Raw genomic sequence first — 22458 nt, forward strand, 5'->3', positions numbered from 1 at the left:
TTGAATGAGGTTTAAATTACAACTATATAATATGAAGAAATGATATATTTGAATATGATTCAGATAATTAATTATTTGATTTGAATGAGATTCAAATGAAAGAGATAATGATAGAATCAATTTATTTAGGGAAATTATTTCAAATGGTAAAATTGTTGAAAATATTACAAGATATAGCAAAATTTGAGAACTATCAATGATAGACATTGATAGACTTCTATCTGTGTCTATCAATATCACTGACTATCGGTGTCTATCAAGGTCTGTCATTGATAGTTCTGAAATTTTGCTACATTTTGTAAATATTTTAGTTTATTTTTCTATATTTAAAAACAACCCATTTATTTAAGTATGATTCAGATAATTAATTATTTAATTTGAATGATATTCAAATTAAAGAGATAGTGGGGATTAATTTATTTGAATATGAGTCAGAAAATTAATTATTTAATTTGAATGAGATTCAAATTAAAGAGATAATGAGCGAACCAATATATTTTAATATGATTCAAATATTTAAACATTTTAGCATGAGATATTATGGATAATTATAAATATATTTTTAATATGAAATATTAAAATAGATAATTATAATTAAATATGTTTATTCTAATGAGATTAGGTTTAACCTAGTTTATTCTAATGAGATTAGGTTTAACCTAATTTATTCTAATGAGATTAGGTTTAACCTACTTTAGTCATGTATAAAGGACCTTAGGGAGTCTCACCAATGATATCTCTATAACTATTCTGCAGAGAATTCTCCTAATATTTCTCCCATAACATAGAGAATAATTCTCTTGAAAGTCTCGCTCTAATTCCTTCACATCTTTCAAAGGAGGTTTCCACAAGTCATAACAAGGAGGATCTCATGGACAAGAACATTATTTGGAGAAGTATCTTGCTATAGTTATGTATCTACCGAGGTATGTTTTCTGTTATATATACTTAAACAATTTACTATTTTTGTATGTTTTTAATTCTACTAAACAATTAAAGCACACGATTCCATCGCTTACGTTGCGACATCGAAGTATTTTCAATCCCTTCACATGAGGACGTTATGAATGTGTCAACCTAGTTGAGATGTTCGGGTGTGCCTCCTAATCCTTCTTGTTCCAATAGTTTCTTTAAAAAACATAATTTCAAAATCAATCCCAAACATACACTATATAAACTATCCCTTTTTACCGTGTTAAACATATATAAAAGTGAAGTTGTACAAAAATAGTATTTCAATTCTATATCAAATAGTTATGAAATAGTGGTCCAACTACTAATAGAAGGCGACAATCACATTATGTCTCGATATCATTCAATAATTTTTTCAAACAAACTCATCCAAACAACCCGACCATACCACCCATGAAAAATTTCAACGAACACTTGGTACAGTTAAACATATACATACATCCCAAGGACAAAATCAACTTAATTAAAACCTTGATACATTCAAACAAACACTTATATGTTATTTTTTGGTCATATTTCATAAGTCATTCCAACCCTTAGAAGCCTGGTGCGTGGAATCTCAAGTACATTCTCCCCTTGTCTAAAGTTCTTCCTCAAGAAACTATATGCATAATTAACCACCATTTTCTTAAGCAATGAGGATTTTGGTTCAGCCACTACCTCTGCTTCTCCCAACAGATAAACCACCCCTTTCTTCATTGCTCTCTCTATAAATGCCATCTCTTCTTCCACTGCAGCCATTCCTAGTACTTGATGATCCGACCCTCTCGATTTCGAAGCACTGACTGGTTGAATGGACCCCGATGAGTGTCGAGATGACTGGTTTGCCACTTCGGCGGACACCGATCCACCTTCCACATGCACTGTCGCTGCTGAAGAAGAAGAAGAAGAGGATTTTACTTTTATTGGTTCTGTTTTGGCTGAGGCTGATGGCTCTATTGGGACACCTTCTAGCATTATATGTTGTTGGCGTATGAATTCTTTCAAGCTCTCCACCAACTGCTGCTCAAACTCATCAGATCCAGTGACTACGTCTTTATATCCATATCTGGTTCAAAATTTATATGAATAAATTAAAAGATATCATTGAGGATTTCCGTCTGGAACATAGAGTTCAATATTTTATAAGATATACAAGTTACTTCTTACGTATTCAATTCATTTTGAAATGTAATTTTAGGTTAATATGATAACTATAATCTTAAACTTGTAAGTTTAGTAGTGATTTGACATCATATTAGTCATGAGTTCGAACTATATCTTAATTGTTATCTGCTCATTTCTAAACGTAAGTGAAGGTAGGGTTAAGAGTATGAGTAAAATGACGGGCTAGAAGTTTAATTTTTGTGAACTTATAATAAGTTTGTAAATCTTGTAATTTTTGTATCTAATTGGGTTTTTGAATTATTTGATATTTTTTTAAAAAAAATATATAGAATTATTAAACAAGTACGAGGTTCTATTAAACACAATCTAACTAAATAGATATTAATTAGTTTTTAAATTTTTTTAATATATTATAAATGTATTAGGATGACGTACATAATTAAAAGTTTAAAGATCTATTATTAAATACATTTTAAGATTTACAACCTATTAAATACATAAATATAAAATTTTAGAGATTATATATACATGTGCTTTAACCTAACAAAAATAAATTTATATTAATTTATTAAATTAAACTTTTGAGTTTAGTAGTAATTTAACGAGTTAAAGTAGTAAGTAACGTGTTTAGACCAAATAAAAGAGAAACATTTATAAAATTTGTTTTTGAATCGAATAATGATTTAGCATAACATACCTGACGACACACCGAAACATACGGTACTCTCTCGGCTCCACTTGGCGGAACAAAAACCGCTCGTCAGGGGCGACTTTGCTGATCGGAATGGACTTGATGGAGACGAAGACGATGACGGAGTGAACAGAGGGAATACTAGAAATGAAGTGAGGGAAAATGGGAGGAATACCTTGAACCAACTCAGAGTAAAGAAGGCCAATTCCAGGAATTCGGTTAACATCAGGATTATTAGCTAACTCTGTTATGTAGCCACTAGAGACCTTATTTTTGAGCTCAAAAATGTATCTTTCCCTATGAACATAATGCCAAACAATCATGACAGCCATGAGGAAAAGAGCAAGAACAAGAGGAAGAAACCCGCCTTGAGTGAACTTGTAAAGAACCGACGAGAAATAGAGAAGCTCGATAGAGCCAAAGACGAGAACGAATAAAACTATCAACCAAATACTGGTCTTCCAAATGACGACCATGATGAGAGAAACCATGGCGGTTGTCATGATCATGACGGTGACGACGGCAATGCCGTAGGCATGACCGATGTTTTCGGTGGTTTTGAAGGCAGCGGTTACGATGACACATGCCAACATTAGAAGGTAGTTGATCTCTGGGATGTAGACTTGGCCTTCATATTTGGGTGAAGTATGTATTACTTTTACTCTTGGGAAACAACCTAGAGATAAGGATTGTGATATTATAGCAAATGCTCCTGAGATCATTGCTTGACTTGCTATGATTGAAGCTGCTACTGCAACTACGAACGTTGGCCAGTACAAAGGATCTGCATTTGCATTTCATTTTGGGGTCAATAATAAAGTACAACAACACGACAACACGACGAAAAAGAAAGTCACATCTGTGACTCACAGTTCTACACTATTGAATATAAAATAATACTATCCACAATATTAAATTTTTGTTAACACGTCGATATTTACATATTTATATGGGTTCGATATTGACATGACATTTTCATTTTATATCATAAAAAAGTACATGATACATAAAGCAATAAAATATCAATGATATGCATATAATATCAATACATAATAAATATTTTAGCTAGTTTAAAAAGGATGACACGTTTTCCGTTAATAGACTACATAAAAAAAAACGCATGACATGTTTATTTAATTAATTTAAATAACTTTTTTTAGAGTTTTTGTTTATATAGATTTTCTAGAAATATCGTTGACATTAATATTTCCATAAAATTTAGACCTCAATATTTCAATTGACATCAACATTTTGAATCTTGGGGTGTATCATCCCAAAATGCACTAATCATCTTGTGCATCTTACTCTAATTGACCACATAAAAAACAAAAATATTTTTTTTAAAAAAAAATAAGAAGAGTTTGTCATGTGACAAACTATAATTGAAAAAGTAGATATAGGATACACAAATAAGAATACAGGATGCCTTTATATATATATACATACACACATATATATTTTGGTAATTTCTTCTAACTCATACATCAACAATGCAAAATTGGCAACCATCTAAATTGCCTAATCTTGGGCTCCTAATATTTTCTTAGAGCTTCAATTTCAATCTTTATGTGTTACTTTCTTTTAATTAAATATATTTTAGTACAATAAATTAAGCAATGTATGAAAATTTGAACCTCCAACTTTAAAGAATAATCTAACCTGGAATTGAGTCGTAGAAAGTATTGCCAACATGGTCTGGGAATTTTGTTAGATAAGCAGCTTGCCCACTGTAGGCTGCTAATAAAGCAGGGAATACAATAGAAGAGAAACTAATCTGCAAAAATTTCACCCATACAATTACACGAACACATTTTATACCATAAGATTTTAACCTATTAACTTGTAGGTTAGAATTACAAATTTGGTCAGTTTAATTTTAAAAAAATGTATATTTTAAAAAAATTATTTTTTTTTTAAAATACACTTCAAAAACTATTTTGAATGGTTCCAAACATTCTAATTTTATCTAAAATTATTATTTTTAATTAAATACTTGAAAATATCTTTCAAACACACCCTACGTCTCTGAATGTAGGTTACTGAATCAATTTTGTGTCAAATAGAGTTATTGAACACTTTAAAAGTATAATAGGTCCTTAGACTTTCAATTTTGTGTACATTTTATAAAATTCACAAATGTACAATTGAAAGTTCACTGACCTATTAAACACAAAACCAATCCTATAAAAAACAATTCCAAACCGGATGTAAAACTCTAGGGACCCATAAACTTATAATTTTCAAACTAATTTTTTTGATTAATGTCTACACCCATCTTTTTGTACCCAACCCATTAACAACACAACATAAGATGGTTGAGTAAGTTGCAAAATGATGTCACTTAGTAATTTTAGGGATAGTTGTAAATATATACTATGTCACTAATAAGAGACTATTCTATCACTAATAGATTTTGCTATATTTGCAATTCTTAAAAAATATTGCTATACACTTAATTATTTACTATAAAAATGTTACCCGTTGTAATTCCCTTTAAAACTTTTGAAATATAACTATAATCAATATTAGGACCCACAATATACCTGGATGGCCCTGACATTGAAGTGACCCAAATCAGCAAACATGGCCTCAGTCCCTACACCACATATGTGAACATGAATTGAAGAGTAATGGGGAAAAAAAGAATTAGTGAAAAGAATGAGTAAAAAGTGAAAAGAAAAGTTAGAGAGAAGGACCTGTGATGCAAAGAAAAACTCCACCAAGGGAAACCCAGGCTTTTTTGCCATTTCTTTTGAAGTAATCAATTATATATTTAGGGTTAAAAGCTTTAAGAACAGCAGGTTCATGCTTGAACAAGTTGAATAGGCCAATGCCACCAATGAATGCAAACCAAATAAATATTATTGGGGCAAAGGAGAATCCCACTTTATCAGTTCCAAACCTTTGAATGCAGAATAGAATTACAAGAATAGCTACTGAAACCCCCACAACAGCATCTGTATAATCATCAAATTCACCGTCAATTAAAACTCTAAACTTTAAAAGTTTTAAAAATCGTTCATGTTGACTCGTGTTTAGACTTGATATATAATGAACGAATTATAATTGATATATGAGCATAAGTAATTTACAAAGAAAAATTCTAACTCAAAGTCTAAATTGATTCTAATTTATATTAATTACAAATCTCACATGATGTTTTTTTTCAAACAAAACGTTATCAATGATGTAAATTGATATGTTTACGGAAGTTCAATGATTAAATTTATATAATTATTAATTTAGGATTTTAATTGATACAAATCCAAAATTTTAGGGGTACAAATTGATATACTTTTACATTATATTTTGAACTTTTGTTTTTTTGCTCTTTTTTTTTTTTCATTTGGTTGTAAATAGTCATTTTATGATTAATTTTGACAATCAATTTGTGAGTCAATGGTTAGTTTAACAATAATAATAATGGAAACGAAAAGGTCACTTCACTATTATTAAGTCAATCAATAATATGATTACCTAAATCATATTTGACATGATGACTTGATTATTATGTTAGTAATATATTAGACTGCCATAAATGAACATTTATAATTACTAATATAAACAAAATAGAGAGATTGTAATCAAACTTAAAGTATTAGTCACAATATAAAAAGACTGCAAATATAGTAAAATTTATATTCAACTCTTAGAGTTTATTAGTGATAGACAATACTAGACCATATCAATAATAGCGATAGAGTCTATCACTGATAGATTTTGCTATATTTGCAATTCCTTAAAAATATTGTTATACACTTAATTATTAACTTTAAAAGTGCTATTCATTGTAATTATCCTAAGATATGAGGATAGACAATATTAACTTTTACCATACCCCTAAGCTTGGCTAGAAAGTTTCAATTTTTGTTCTACAGTTTTTGTCCGACTTCAAGTGAGTGGAGTTGAGCCTATTTGGCCAACTGTATTATTATTATTTCCAATTATTGGAAACATACAATTAATTGTTGTAATATTATTTCAAATCCCTATTTGTTACACTATTTAATATTTTCTACTTATCATCTCTCTCCCTCTTGTTACAATGTTTATTGTTTCATCAAAATAGTTTGCAGCTCAAACACAGCATTATATTTCACAGACTATTATAACCACTATACTAACTAATTCAACGCCACAAATGCACCCTTTTAAGTTATCAAACTTATACATGACCATATAAATTTAGAAGTAAAAATAAAAACGATTTTTCCCCCAACAAGTTATTTATAAATAAATATTTTAACAAACAAAACTATTCAATTAAATCCTCCTAAAATGTTAGGTTTAAATTTTATAGAGGAAAAAACCAATTTTAACCTTGAGTATGAATTTGTATAGTAAACTTTTAATTTCAATAAATTTTACCTTAAACATGGATAATCGTTACAATTTTCATTACAAATTTTATCTTACGATAGATTTTCGTTTGAAAGAATTTGGAAAAAAAAAAAAAAAAAAAAAAAAAAAAAAAGCTGTACAATGATTTATATATATGACATATATTTGGTATGAAATTTATATAAAAATTTAGACAAAAACAACGTAAAAACTGTATATTTGATTTACAAGTTTTGGCATATAGTTTATGGTCGTTTTTGTATTAAGCAAATTTACTTTTGTCCAAACCTTGATTTTCATTAAATTAGTGAATTTTGGAGTTTTTACCTGATTTTTATTTTGTTAAAATTAATATGTGAATTAGCAAAAAATTCAATGGAGATTAGTATAAATGGCAAGTGTTCAAATTGATGATGTCAAGAATTTATGTGGAAATTGATATAGTTTGTCAAGTTGAGAGAGATGAAAAATTAATATTAACATGAGTCTAAGTTAAAAGATATATTCGGTTTATTTATCCATCAAACATGTTATAAGAGTTATGTTCATGTGGCAACATTTTTTATATTAAATCAAATTTAAAACTTTTTTTTTAGAATTTTAAAAACTGGTACTTAATTTTAAGGAAAAAAAACTTAATGCAGTCGGAGTACACTTATCTCTTGTGGAGCTCAGTCAACACCCAATGAGATTGTGCCACATGACACAAATTTTTCTAAATGATTTTTTTCAATATTTTTGTATGAGTAAAAGAAACGGAAAGCATGGGAACTAGACTACACCTAATCATCCCTTAATTTTAATTCAACTAAAAAGAAATTGTAATTCAATTGGATAATCAAATAAAACTCTGATTTTTAAAAATCAGAAACCAAAAACAAAAAATTGAATAGCAGCAAGAAATTATACCAAAATTTTTACTTTTTAACATAGTCATTATAATAAAGTAGATTATGAACTTTATTTCTTTATTTATTATTTGAGTTCAATTAATAACTTTTAGATTTAAACATTATTAAAATCCTAGACTATAACAGCTTATTACTATTATTTTAACAAAACTTGCAAACATAGTTGATAGTTTATATATTCTATAGAGATGTGGTTCTTTTCATTTAATTTTGAACACATTTTTATATTATTTTAACAAAACTTGCACCCATAGTTTATTCTACAAACACCAACTAGGTGTTTTTTTTTTTTTTTTTCCTTCCAATTAATTGAGGAACCTCCTATGTTTTTAGTCAACTTTTTTTGCATATTAAAAAAGAAAAGCAAATAGAAACTTAGAATCAAACACTCACCTCCTAGGTTTTTCTAGTCAACTTTGCATATTAGAAAATAATAATAATAACACTCTCTGAAAAAAACAAGTATTCAAGTATTCTTATATAATCCATTATAATAACTTAGAATCAACCATTCAATTTCTCTCTAAAAAAACAAACAAACAAACTTAATTTTGTCCATATCTAACTTATATAATCCATTATTTCCCTAAAAAAAAAAGAAAGAAAGAAAAGGATTGGATGGCTATGGCCCATTAAACTTTACCTTTAGTCATTAAAAAAACAATAATTTATTCTATCATTTTACACGTAATTATACATCATTTACTTTTCAAACTCCGAAAATTAATAAAGTTTATAGACTTATATAAGATGAATGGTAAACATAACCATAATAGATATAGCATAATACAAAATAATTTATAAATATAATAAAATTTAAATATAGTTCTTTGAATTTATTAATGATAGGCTGTATCACTCTAAATTTTCTATTTTTTAAAAAATGTTGATATATACTTAATTATTAACTATAAAAGTATTATCTATTACAAGTTGTAATTACTGTAGCTCAACATTTCAATTCTTACTTAAAAAACTTAGCATGTCGATAGATAAAACATAAGTTAATCCATTTGTATTATTAACATGTTATTGAAAAAGAATAAAAGTTGTATACATCTTATTTATCTTATCGTGTTTGATTAAAACAAAAAGTAAACAATTTTAATTATACGAATATTTTGAAATAAATATAAGTGATGTATCACTAATCCAAAATTAATAATTATATAGGCTACATTTCTAATAAAAAATAGTCAACCGTACCTGTTCCTAGTGAGCTGATTCCACTCACTGCTGAGAGCACTGCACAAATCAAAGAAATATACAGTTAAATATAACCCTATAACTTTTTTAAAATGAAATTTTCTTTTGATTTGAGGAATTTTGTGGATTTAAGAAAAATATGTTTAGTTTAGTGAAATTTTCACGTATAGAAAAAATGTCAAACTATTTATAAAACTAGCAAAAAAAATATTGATAGACAATGATAGACTTCTATCAGCTTCTATCACTGATAGACACTGATAGACTTCTATCGACTTCTATCAAAGAAGATTAAAATTTTGTTATTTTATATAAATAGTTTCTCTTATTTATTTGTTTTGAAAATCCCCTTTTAATTTATGTTTATGTAGAGAGTGCATTTAACGTTCTATATATATAATATTTCTATAATTTTTTTTTAAAAAAAGCAAAAAAAATAGGTTTAGTTTTTTTTTCAAAAGTATTGAATTAAAGCGTGGGGTAGGGGAATCAGACCTCTAAGCTTGAGGTCGATAGTACAAATACTATACCAATTGTGCTATGCTCATTTTAACAAAATAGATCTATTTTGATAACAATTTTGTTTTTAAGTTTTCTATTTATAGTTTCACTTATATTGAGAAAATTAGACTTAAATTTCTAATCTATTCTAAAAATAAAAATTATTTTTGAGTTTTCAAAATTTGCTTGGTTCTTGAAAACATGGAAAATAGATAATAAAATATACAAATTCATGAGTAGATAAATGTTTATAAGCTTAATTTTTTTTAAGAAAAAGAAAGATGGGTTGTTTTCAAATATAAAAAAAATAAATCAAAATATTTACAAAATATAACAAAATTTTAGAATTATCAATGATAGACATTGATAGAAGTCAATCAGTACCAATAAGCGTCTATCATTGATAGTTATAAAATTTTGCTCTATTTTATAAATATTTTCAATAATTTTATCATTTGAAATAATTTTCCAAGAAAAATCATAGTTTTTAAAGACTTATTATTAATAATGAAGTTATATTTACTTCCAAACAGTGCTATAATTCTGATTGGGATTTAGAGTTAGATATATTTTTTTTTTGGTTAAAATACTTTTTGGTTATATACTTTGAAATTTATTCAAATTTAGTCTATTAATTGTCTTATTTCAGTCCTTATGCTTTTAATAAATCTTAAATTTAGTCTCTTAAAATTAATTTTTATTAAAATTGATTAAATCATAGTAATAGTTTTCATGCAAGAAAATATATGGTATGTTCGAGAGTGATCATAAAATGGTTAAAATCACTTTCGTTTTTTTTTTTTATTTTTAGAATCACTCGAAAATATTTTTAATTATTAAAAATATATTTTAATACTATAAAAATTGTGTTTAAAAAGTGTAAAATCAAACGTTGAATTCATTTTTAATATAAATAAATTTGTGGTTCAAAGTGATTGTAAATGTTTTAAAATCCCTCCTAAACATGCATATAATAATATATGTGAATCTGTTATTAACAAAATAATTTATAGTAAAAATCTTAATAAATTACAAAAAGAAAAGGGTTTTTGAAAAAATCAACAATAAGTAAAGAGATTAAATTTAAGATTTTTTAAATGTATACAGGCTAAAATTGAATAAACTTCAAATTATGAATATCACCAAAATAGTACTTTTAGCTTTTTATTTTTTTTAAAAAAAAATGTTTTATGAATATTCATAATCGATAGCAAATATATCAATTAATCCTTAATATTGATATCAACCTCTTTAATTTATAAAGAAAGAGATTAGAGATTTGAATTTGATATACCCGAGATAGATGGAGTGAGAACTCCATCTCCAATAACCATGGAAGTCCCAGCAATAGTGACAAGAAAAAGGGCTACTTTTGCAAACATACTATTCTCAAGCTTCTCCTTCACTTTCTGAGACCTTCTCAAATTAGAAGGCATAACAAGCTGATAATTAGAGAGTTCTGTATCCTCTGGCTGTTGATTTGGAATCAATCCCACTTTCACATAGCGACACAACAGCGAGTAAAGAGCAAATGTTCCACCGTCGCCATTGTCATTTGCCCACAGCACAATGAACACATACTTCAACAATGGAACCAATGCTATGGTGTAGATTATGAGCGATAGAACTCCGGTCACGTCCTCCCTATTCTCGATCGTCCCATTGCTGAATGTGCTCGCATACACGTACAATGGCGATGTCCCGATGTCGCCGTACACCACTCCCACGCTTTGAAATGCCAAACTTAATGTTCGTTTCCAATTTACCTAACAATCCATATAACAAAAACTTAAGCTAATGAGTAGAGGTAGTGACTTTACTGTTATTTTCTTTTTGAACAAAATACTAGGAATAAGGGATCAGTAGGTGCACCGACACATCTCAATTAGATTGACACCTCTTTTACACCTTCATCATACTCCGATGTTGTAGTGGCTTTATCGTAAATTTAATATGCTAATTAAGTTATTATGAATTTAATCTTTTATCGTTTCTTTAACTCACCGTTGCAGGTTTGAAATCTTGTAAAAGATTTAATCAGTAGTTATCAATATCAATAAATTGAAGAGTAGTTATCAATATCAATAAATTGAAGAGTAAATGATGTTAGAAGAGTTTGAACGTAAATTCTCTAGCTTTTTGATATACTACACGAATGATTCTAAGATTTTAGTCAATGGTTCCCATAAATTTAGGTTTAAATTTAGGTTCCTTTTCATTTAGTAGGTTTAAATTATTATCTATTTTAATCTCTTTTTACTTTAGTTATCTTTTTGGCCAATATACCTTTTTAAAAATACAATTATTATGTCGATCTATATCTGCAAGTTTCTAATACAAATTCAACTCAAAAACACAAACCCTTTTTAAACACAAAGTTTATTTTTTATTTTCATAAAAAATTTCAATTGTAATATTGTGTTAAAATTGTGAACGGAAAAAAGTGAAGGAAATTCAAAATTAACGAAAGTAATAAGACCAAAACAACCCTCCCAAAAAATAAATAGACCAAAACAAGTATTTCAAAAGTACATAAATTAAGAACATGTTTAGGATTGATTAAAACATTTTTCTTATTTTTAAAATCACTTTTAAAATACTTTTAATCATGTAAAATCAATTTTAATAAGATAAAAATTACAAGTAAAACCATATAATTAAAAGTTAAATTGATTTGAATGATTAAAAATATGGAGATTCAAAAAAAGAGAACAATAAGAAAAACTATTTACACAAAAGAGCAAAATTTAATTTTCTTTGACTGAGGCTTGTAGAAATCTACGGGTGTCTATCAGTGATAGAAACTTATAGAAATCTATCATTGATACTATGTGATAGATACTGATAGAAGTTTATCATTATATCATATGATAGATGTTGATAGAAGTCTATTAATATCTATCCGTATTTTTTTTTGTAATTTCTGTAAATAGTTTAACATTTTTTCTATGTGAAAATTTCTCTTAAAAATACGTTACAGAGTAATTTTAAACATAAAAAAGGTGAATATAATAATTTTAAAATCACTTTCAAACATACATTAAAATGATAGATAGTTAGAAATAGTATTTAAACCATAAATTTAATATTTGATGGATACTTATTAATACGTTAGATAGATTCCGTACACTGGAGAGTTGATGGGCGGTGGTCGGAACCCGTCCGGCCTCCAAATTGAGCGAATCAACACGGCGGAGGGTTGCCCATGAAGACTTTCTTCCCCTCAAGTTCTTGTTGCCTTCTTCCCCAACTTTCTCCTCTGCCATTGTTCTTCACTGGCTTGTGTGTGGCTTCTTTGTGTTTTTTGGCTTTCATATTTATAATGTAAAAAATGGGGCTGGAAAAATCCAAATTCATAATTTTTAGGATTTTTTTAGTTGCAATTATTAGTTTGGTTTTTTCATATATTATATGTTCTTCCAATGAAATTAAAAGTCAACTATATTATTTAATTTTGTAGATACGTGACAATTACTCGATCTAATTAAGATATTTATTAACTTATTTAAAAATAAATAACAATCCTTGACTAAAAGGGTTTGCTGATACATAGGACGACCTTTCTTTCATGTATCGAGTATTTTTGCAGCTTTTTTTGAAAAATATTTTGCGACTTTACCTAGGATTAACGAGCAAATTAATAAATTAATGAATTATTTAACAAATGAGGATGATGCTCATAATTTGGTTCTAGGATTCGAGGTACTTGCACGAATTTGCAAAAATTATATGCTTATTTTAAGTTTCCTCCTCATTCACACTAATTTGTATATTTTTCTAAAGTTTATGTTTATTTTTAGTACTCAAATTTATACTTTTACCCCTAATCAACCTTGAATTTAGTTCAATTTTGATTCATAAATTACGACTTTGAAAGTCGAGATTTTAATTTTATGGAAATATCGATAAAATATCTATATCGATGAATGTTTTTGAAAAGGTTATAAAAAGACATCAAAAGAAATATTTAAATTCGTAAGTAAACTCTTTACTAACAAGTTAGTATGATATTTACATTAATTGTATTTTGTTTTATGATAGTTTTTACGATATAATGGAACTATCGATTTACTTCTCATGTCGATATTGAACACATCATATGTCGACATGTTGACATAAATGCAATTTGAATCGCACAAAAAGTATTTATATATTTTTTTCTTTTTATAATATTTATATAGGTGAGATGTGATTAAAATAAAAAAATCTCTCCTACCTGACCATCTTCATCCCATCCCATCTCATCCTACCAGGGAGTTGGGACCATATTCTTCCCTCTCCCTGGGATATTTATATAAATCCACTTGATTTCTTTCCCTTTAATTCAACCATTGTGTGAAGAAATCCAATCAATGATTGTAGTTTCTTGCTAAACTATGCTTCAATTGATAGAAAGTCAAACTATTGATCAGTGTGCAAACTACATTTTAGTACAACAATTATGAGATGGTGATCGAACCTTTAATCTGAAAAAGACTATGTCGATAAGCTCATTAGGTAGTGTGCTAATTTTTAAGACTATATTTTTTTTTTAATTTTTTAAAAATTAAAATCATATAATCAAAAGAAATAAATAGCATTCCATATTCAACTTATACAATACATTCAGTTAAGTAATTGAAATACATAAATTGAACCATGGGAGATACTCATAAAGCACAAGGTAAAAAAACACTTAAATTTAGCAATAAAATGCCTGCATTCAGCTAAGAAAACATCTAGCACAGAGTATAACAATAAATTCTCTTAAAATAAGACTCATAACTAGTAGAAAAACTTTGGCATTTTTTCTTTTGGAAATTTATGTGATTGAGGATATTAAATAAATTCTAATACATATTCAAATTTTTGTTTCAATTGATGAGGTTAAAAGTAAAAACAAAAAAAAAAAAGATAAAATAGGAATAATGGTAAATATAACAATCAGATTCAAAGTATTAGCAGAGAAAGCTCAATGTAAAAGGATTTACAAATATAGCAAAATTTACATTCAAACTTTTTGAGTCTATCAGTGATAGAGTCTATATAGTTTATTGATTTTGCTATCATAGTAAAAGATTTTTATCATTGATATATACATTTAAATAATAGACTTTTATCACTGAGAATAAAATCTATCAATGTTAGACTTCTATTACCGACAACAAAATCTATCACACCTATAGATGTTCTATCATTGATAGATTCGTGTATTAACGATAAAGTCTATCATTAGTACTCTATTATGGGTAAACTCTATCAGTGATATGAGGTATCACCGATACAATCTATTAATAATATGAATATATGAATTACATGCTTATATTATTTGAAATCTATCAACAAGAATGATAAATTTCAAATATAATATAAAAACTACTTACAGGCTTATATTATTTGAAGACTACTTATAGACTTTTATAACAAACTTTTAAGCTTTAATTATAGATAGTTTAGCTAAAATTTAGTTATTTCTAGTTCTTATGGTTGCTTTTAAAAAAATGATTGCATCAAATTATTTTGAATATTTTGTTGAGTTACCAATGAAAGAGATGGAGAAAATGGAGAAAGAAAAAGAAAAATATTTGTGTGAAATCTATCGGTGATAGAAAAGATGGAATATATGTTAGTTGTGCATTGGGATTGAAATCTATTAATCATAATAGTTTATCATTTGATTTAATTATTTTGTGAATTAAAAATACGTTGGTGATAGAATTCTATTACTGATAAACTTCTACTATGAAAAAATCTATAGTGATAGAAGCCAACATGAACATCGTTTCAATTGACTTAAGATAGACTTTTGATTAAAAAGTTCAAAAAGTTCGAATCCCATAATTATTGTGTTACAAAAACATAGTGATAAACACCAACAAAATAACAAGAGAGAGAAGAAATGAACTTATAAAGAGGATTAAAGACAATGATAACCAGATATAACTAAAGAACGTGAATCTAGTACGAAATTATGCATATAATGAAAATTGAAAGAAAAAAATGACAAAATTGAGAAGAAAAAAAAATGACAAAATTGAGAAGAAAAATTTTAATGTTAATCAAGTGAAAAATAAGATGAACAAAAACAACAGAAAAGATCATTTGAAAAACAAAATCTAAACCTACTGTTCATAGGATAAATCCCCCAACGACACATTTTGTTGTACTTAGAAAAAAAAAAAAGGGTTGTAATAGGAAGAAAAAAAAATAAATAAGGAGATTTGAAAAAATTGAGTTTAAGTACCATTTTGGTATGCGTATTTTTTAGTTTAGTTAAGCTTAGTTCTTATACTTTTAAAATATTCATTTTGTTCTTTATATTTATAACTTTGGTTCATTTTAGTCCTTACACTTTTAAATGGATCATTTTGATCTTTGTACTTTCAAAAAGTTCCCATTTTGGGCTCTTCATTTTCATTTCTACTTCATTTTTAAGAATCAAAATGGTCTATTTTTTTCAATCCAATGACCAAAATGAACAAAAGTCGAAAATATAAAGACTAAAATGAACTAGAGCCAAAAGTATAGAGACCAAAATAATATTTAAACAAAAAAATTTACTATATTTACAATTATCTTAAAATATTACTACACACTTTATTATTAGTCTTAAAAGTGCTACCTCTTGTAATTAGTCTGCAATAAATATTATTAATTAGTATTTTAATATGATATAATTATATAAAATAAATCATAAAATATAAAATATAAAAGAAAGATACATAATAAAAGAACACAATTATTTAATGCAAAAGTCAAATACGAGAAACGTGGAGTCCCCATTTGCTCGTTTTCGAAACCTCAACGACAAGGACATCAAAATGTCATTACCATTTCTTTTACATTAAATTATGACAATTATTAACAATAATGAATCAATTAGGTAATATAAATTAAAATTTGGAATGTCAATCCAATTAATATGAAAAATCCCGCTACCTGACTTCAACTTAGATGATTAAGATGTTGGACATCTATTTTAAAGGTGAGATATTTAAATTCGTGACCTAATTTTAAAAAAATAATTAAAAAAAACTCATTTTAAATTGGTTTGAATTATAACTATGGTATTAAATTTATATCAAACATGTCGATATATCTATCGGTATTTCTATATTTCAATATGTTCGAGTTCGACGTCAATATGGGAGGTTAATGGAAATTTTCATTATATTAAAAAAGATTTCATAAAACATAAAAAATAAGCAACAAAATTGTTTAAATATTTATTTATTAATTTATATATTTTCTTTTTTTGTTTTTTTATGTCTTTTTAGAAATATTTATCGACCTCAGCGTTTTATCGATATTTTCATTGACATTTTTCATAAAATTGAGACGTCAACATTTAATTCTGTCAACAATGACATTTAATTAAACATTAATAATAACTTACTAAGCCTGAATAATGTTAGATAGAATAAATGATGTTCAAGTGTTGGTATATTTAAAGTAGAAAAAATTATCTTTTTAATCTCAAAGTTTCGAAGAATATGTGTTTTTTGTTCTTGAATTTTTAAAATTTACGTTTTTAAGAATGAGTACATTTGGTCCATGAGTTTTCAAAATATATTTTTTTAGTCCTTGAGTTTTTAAGGATATGTATAAAAAAAGTTTTGTAAGAAAATTTTAAAATAATGTATGATATTTAACATTAGAAAAATATTTTTTAAAAATAATTTTAGATAGAAAATAAATTTTCAAAATTATTTTTCTAATTTAAAATGGACTACAAACATTTAAAATAATAATAATGAAATTTTTATGGACTTTTTAAACCCATTTAAAAAAAATTGAGAATTAAAAAAACATATTTTGAAATTTTGGAGACGAAACATACCTATTCTTCAAATACTTGAGAACTAAGAAAAATACATTTTAGAAACCAAGGACCAATCTTCAAAATTTGGGACTAAGAATGTAATTTTCCTTAAATATACCATTATCCATCAACTTAAATTCTTGAGTTGATTGATAATTTAACCTACAAATTTTATAATATCATTTCTCTCAAATAAATATTAATTTTGATTTTAATTTGATGAACATAATCTTTTAGGTTCATAGGTCATTTAACAAATAATTTAGGAAAAATGACCAAATCCTATCACATAAATACATAAACCAAATACACATATAAACCCTAGCCACAAAATCAAGTACATAAAAAATTCTCCCACTTACCAACAAAATACTCAAATTCAACTAATTGAAAGTATCCATCATATTTAAAAGAATCAATATTTACAAAAGTGGTATCATCCAAACTATAAGGATGTTCATTCCTAGTAAAAATAAACAAATCATATATTCATTAGAGAATAAAAAGAGTATTATTTGCACATTGTTCATATAATTAGGTATAGAGTTTAAATTACAAGACTTTTCAAGTTCAACATTGATTTAAATGGATGATATTAAAATTGTCAAGTTAAAATTGACATCATCTATCTCATTTAAGAGTGTACATTTAAGGCTAAATTACATATATACCAAAAAAAAAATCTATAACCCCTTTATTGCAAAAGTATGCCCATATTTTAGGAAACAAATGTTGTAAAATTATCCTTTACATTTTAATAACCATTTAAAACTATTTGTAGTAGAAATTCAAATTTTAGATAGGCTTCAGAACTAGAATGATAGGGTGGTGATCTACTATGGTGTGGTGTGATCCAGATTTTTGTTCTAGGTCACCTCCACACTAATTCTAGTTCCCAATTTTCTATCCAAAATTTTAAAGAATTTAAAGTCCAAAAAGATAGAATTTTAAAATGTCAGTAAAATATCAAGAATAATATTGCAACTTTTTTACAAAATATAAATTGTCTCGAAAAAAGGGTAAAAAAACTCATGGGTATTTTTATATAGAACAATTTCACAACTTGAAAAACAAAAAATGCCGATTAATCATTGCAGTCTTTTTAAATAAATATATATATATATATAATATATATATATATATATATATATATATATATAAACACTTTATAGCAAAAAGTTCCAAAAGTATTTATAGGTAATTTGACAAATAGGAGGTGGATTACATGGATACTAATAATGATTATTTACAAGACACATGGACAACACTTTAGAAAAATGGAGACATGACATGTGGTCAATGAACACTAAGCATGAGCATCTAATGGGTATCTATCTTTTATAATATTTATAATATTCTTTCTTAAATGTCCTTTATATATATGAAATATGTCTTGTTAAAACCTTTCTAAGAAAAAACCCATTGGAAAAAAAATCCTAGTGAAGGAAAAAATAATACATATTTTATATAATCTAATACTCTTAAAAAGAATACAGTATATTTACTCTCTTTCATGGAAACATCACTTGATATTTCTGAGTCCCACATTCTAATGTTGTGCACCAATTTTTCAAAGGTTGTTGTAGGCAATAACTTTGTAAATAAGTTCGCCAGGTTATCCTTTGAATAAATTTATGTTGTATAGTGATGTCACCATTTTTTTTCAAGATCATGAGTGTAGAAAGTTTTTGTGAAATATGTTTTGTTTTATCTTCTTTAATATATCATCCTTTGATTTGAGATATGCATGTTGTGTTGTCTTCGTAATATTGTTGGAAGATTTTTACTAAAAGACAAACCACATATTCCACGAATGTGCTGAGTCATTAATCTTAGCCATACACATTTTCGGCTAGCCTCGTGAATTGCAAGAATTTTAGCATGATTTGAGGACGTGGCTATTATGGCCTGTTTCACCGATCGCCATGATATAGTATTTCCTCCACATATGAATAGATAACCTGTTTGAGATTTAGCTTTGTGTGGATTAGATAAATATCCAGAATCTACATAATCAACCAGATCAAAATTTGATTTATTTGAATAAAACAAACTTATATCAATCGTTCCTTAAAGATAACAGAGTATATGCTTAATTTTGTTCCAATGTCTTTTAGTTGGAGAAGAACTATATCTTACTAATAAATTTACTAAAAATGCAATATCTCATCTTGTATTATTAGCAAGATACATAAGTGTACCAATTGCACTAACATATGGTACTTTAGGACCAAGAAGTTCTTTATTATCATCTCGAGGTCAAAATATGTCTTTCCTCACATCTAATGAACGAACTTCCATTGGAAGGTTCAATGGATGTGCTTTGTCCATATAAAATCTTTTCAAAACTTTTCCAGTATAAGTTGACTGATGAACAAAAATTTCATCTACTAAATTCTCAATTTGCAAGTCAAGACAAACTTTTGTTTTTCCGAGATCTATCATCTCAAATTCTTTCTTAAGATATTCTATTGCATTTGAAAGCTTTTTAGGAGTTCCAATTATATTTAAGTCATCAACATATACAGTTATAATAGGAAATCTTGACTATGATTTCTTTATAAAAATACATGGACATGTTGGATTTTTTTGATATCCTTCTTTCAAAAAATATCCACACAGGCGATTGTACCACATTCGTACTCATTGTTTTAATCCATATAGCAATCTCTATAACTTTATTGAATACAATTCCCAGGAATTTGATTCATATGTTTCATGTACCTTAAATTCTTTTGGGATTCTCATATAAATATCATCATCAAGAGATCCATATAAATATGTCGTGACTACATTCATAAGATGCATGTCCAGGTTTTCATACACAGTCAGGCCAATTAAATATCTTAATGTAATTGCATCCATCACCGAAGAATTCCTTATAATTAATATCAGGTCTTTGTGAAAAACCTTGTGCAATTAGTCTTGTTTTATATCTTATGGCCACATTATTTTCAGTTTTTTTCTTACAAATACCAATTTTTATCTCACAGGTTTGACACCTTCTAGTGTTCAAACTACTGGTTTAAAAACCTGATGTTTTGAAAGTGAGTCTAATTCTGTCTCGATTGCTTCTTTCCATTGAAGTCAATCTTTTCTATGTCGACATTCTTCAACAGATTTTGGTTAAGAATTCTCATTTTCAGATATAATATCAAGAGCAACATTATATGCAAAAATGTTGTCAATAACTGCATGAGTTTGGTTCCATTTTTTTTTCCTGTCATGACATAGTTTATTAAAAGCTCATTATTATCTTTAATTATTTTACCTTCCTCACTAGTTATGTCAACGATTTTTTATAGGTATTTACATTCTCAACCAAGTCTTTTTTACTATTAATTATTTTTCTTTTTTGAGGATTTTTATCTTTGGAACCCACTGGTCTACCACGCTTTTGGCATGTTCCAGACTCATTAATGACAACTTACTTTGTTGGGATATCAATTTTCGATGGAACATTTGCAGCTGGTATATGTGATTTAGTTACTTTCTTTGCATCTATAAATGTATCTGTAACTAATTTGCTATATTTTGCAGTAAATTTGTCTTTGATAATCAGCAAATGGTGCAGTAAATTCATCACACATCAGGGGTTCAAGATATTTGATAATTGATGGGGAATCATTCCAATATATATTCCTAACCTCCTTTGAGGACCCATCTCAGTACGTTGTGGTGGAGTATTTGGATTATATATTGCACAACCAAAAATTCTCAGATGGGAAATATTTGGCTTATGGTCATAAGCTAATGGTAATGGTTAGTATTTATGATAAGCTATTGGCCTAATGCGTACAAGTGATGTTGCATGCAAAATAACATGTCCTCATACAGATCTAGGAAGCTTAGCTCTCATAACAATGGTCTAGCAATTAACTACAAAATATTTTATGAATGATTATGCTAAACTATTTTGTGTATGAGCATGAACTACAGGATGTTCAACACTTATCCCAATTGACATACAATATTATCAAAAGCTTGAGATGTAAATTCACCAGTATTATCAAGACGAATGATCTTAATTGTACAATCAAGATATTGTGCTCTTAATTTAATTATTTGAGCAAGTAATCTTGCAAATACAAGATTTCGACTTGATAATAAGTACACATGTGACCATTTGGATGCATTTATTAATACCATAAAATATCTAAATGGTCCACTTGGTGGGTTAATAGATCCACATATATCACCATGATTTTGTTCTAAAAATGCAGGCAAGTCAATCCCTACTTTATCTGGTGATAGTCTAATTATCAATTTTCCTTGAGAGTAAACATCACATGATAATTCATTAGATTGAAGAATCTTCTGGCTTTTCAATGGATGTCCATTTGAATTCTCAACAATTCTCCTCATCATTATAGATCTTGGATGATCCAATCGGTCATGTCAAATTGTAAATATGTCTGGATTCATGAACTTTAGGTTTGTTGTTGCATATGTTTCAATTACTCGTATATGAGTATAATATAATTCAGAACATAAAGCAGACAGCTCTTACAGTATACGTTTTTCATTTGAGATAGTAGATATGATATATAGATATTCCACATTATTCTTACTATCAGTCTTAATATGATAACCATTGTAACGTATATCCTTAAAATTAAGTAGATTTCTCTTTGATTGACTAGAGAATAGTGCATTGTCAATTGTAAATTTTATTTCTCTAGGCAAAATAGTATTTGCTTTTCCAAAGCCTTCAATTAGGTTTGTAGTTACTGATACCGTATTGTCAGTTTGGAAAAATATTTTCTACTTGTAATTATTGTATGTGTAGTTGTATTGTTTGCCAAACATAGATCTTCTTTACTCATTTTTTAGTCACCCAACATTTGAAAATGATCCAGGTTTTTTCATTAAAAAAAAATAATTACAATAAGAAAAAAACAACATTTGGAATACACAAATGTTAACAT

At 27.1% G+C, this 22458-nt stretch overlaps 1 protein-coding gene across 1 annotated transcript; it reads right to left on the reverse strand.

Moving 5' to 3' along the window:
* Positions 1-1460: 1460 nt before the first annotated feature.
* LOC120067504 (potassium transporter 5) lies at positions 1461-12995 on the reverse strand. Its single transcript, XM_039019055.1, has 8 exons — positions 12858-12995; positions 11024-11495; positions 9229-9267; positions 5467-5727; positions 5314-5366; positions 4430-4544; positions 2777-3554; positions 1461-2020 (listed from the first exon to the last, which is right to left on the reverse strand). The coding sequence occupies exons 1-8, from the start codon at positions 12993-12995 to the stop codon at positions 1483-1485; spliced, it is 2394 nt and encodes a 797-aa protein (XP_038874983.1). The 3' UTR covers positions 1461-1482.
* Between the last annotated feature and the right edge of the window lie 9463 nt (positions 12996-22458).

Source organism: Benincasa hispida, chromosome 1 (genome assembly GCF_009727055.1).
Source record: "Benincasa hispida cultivar B227 chromosome 1, ASM972705v1, whole genome shotgun sequence".
Taxonomy (NCBI): Eukaryota; Viridiplantae; Streptophyta; class Magnoliopsida; order Cucurbitales; family Cucurbitaceae; genus Benincasa; species Benincasa hispida.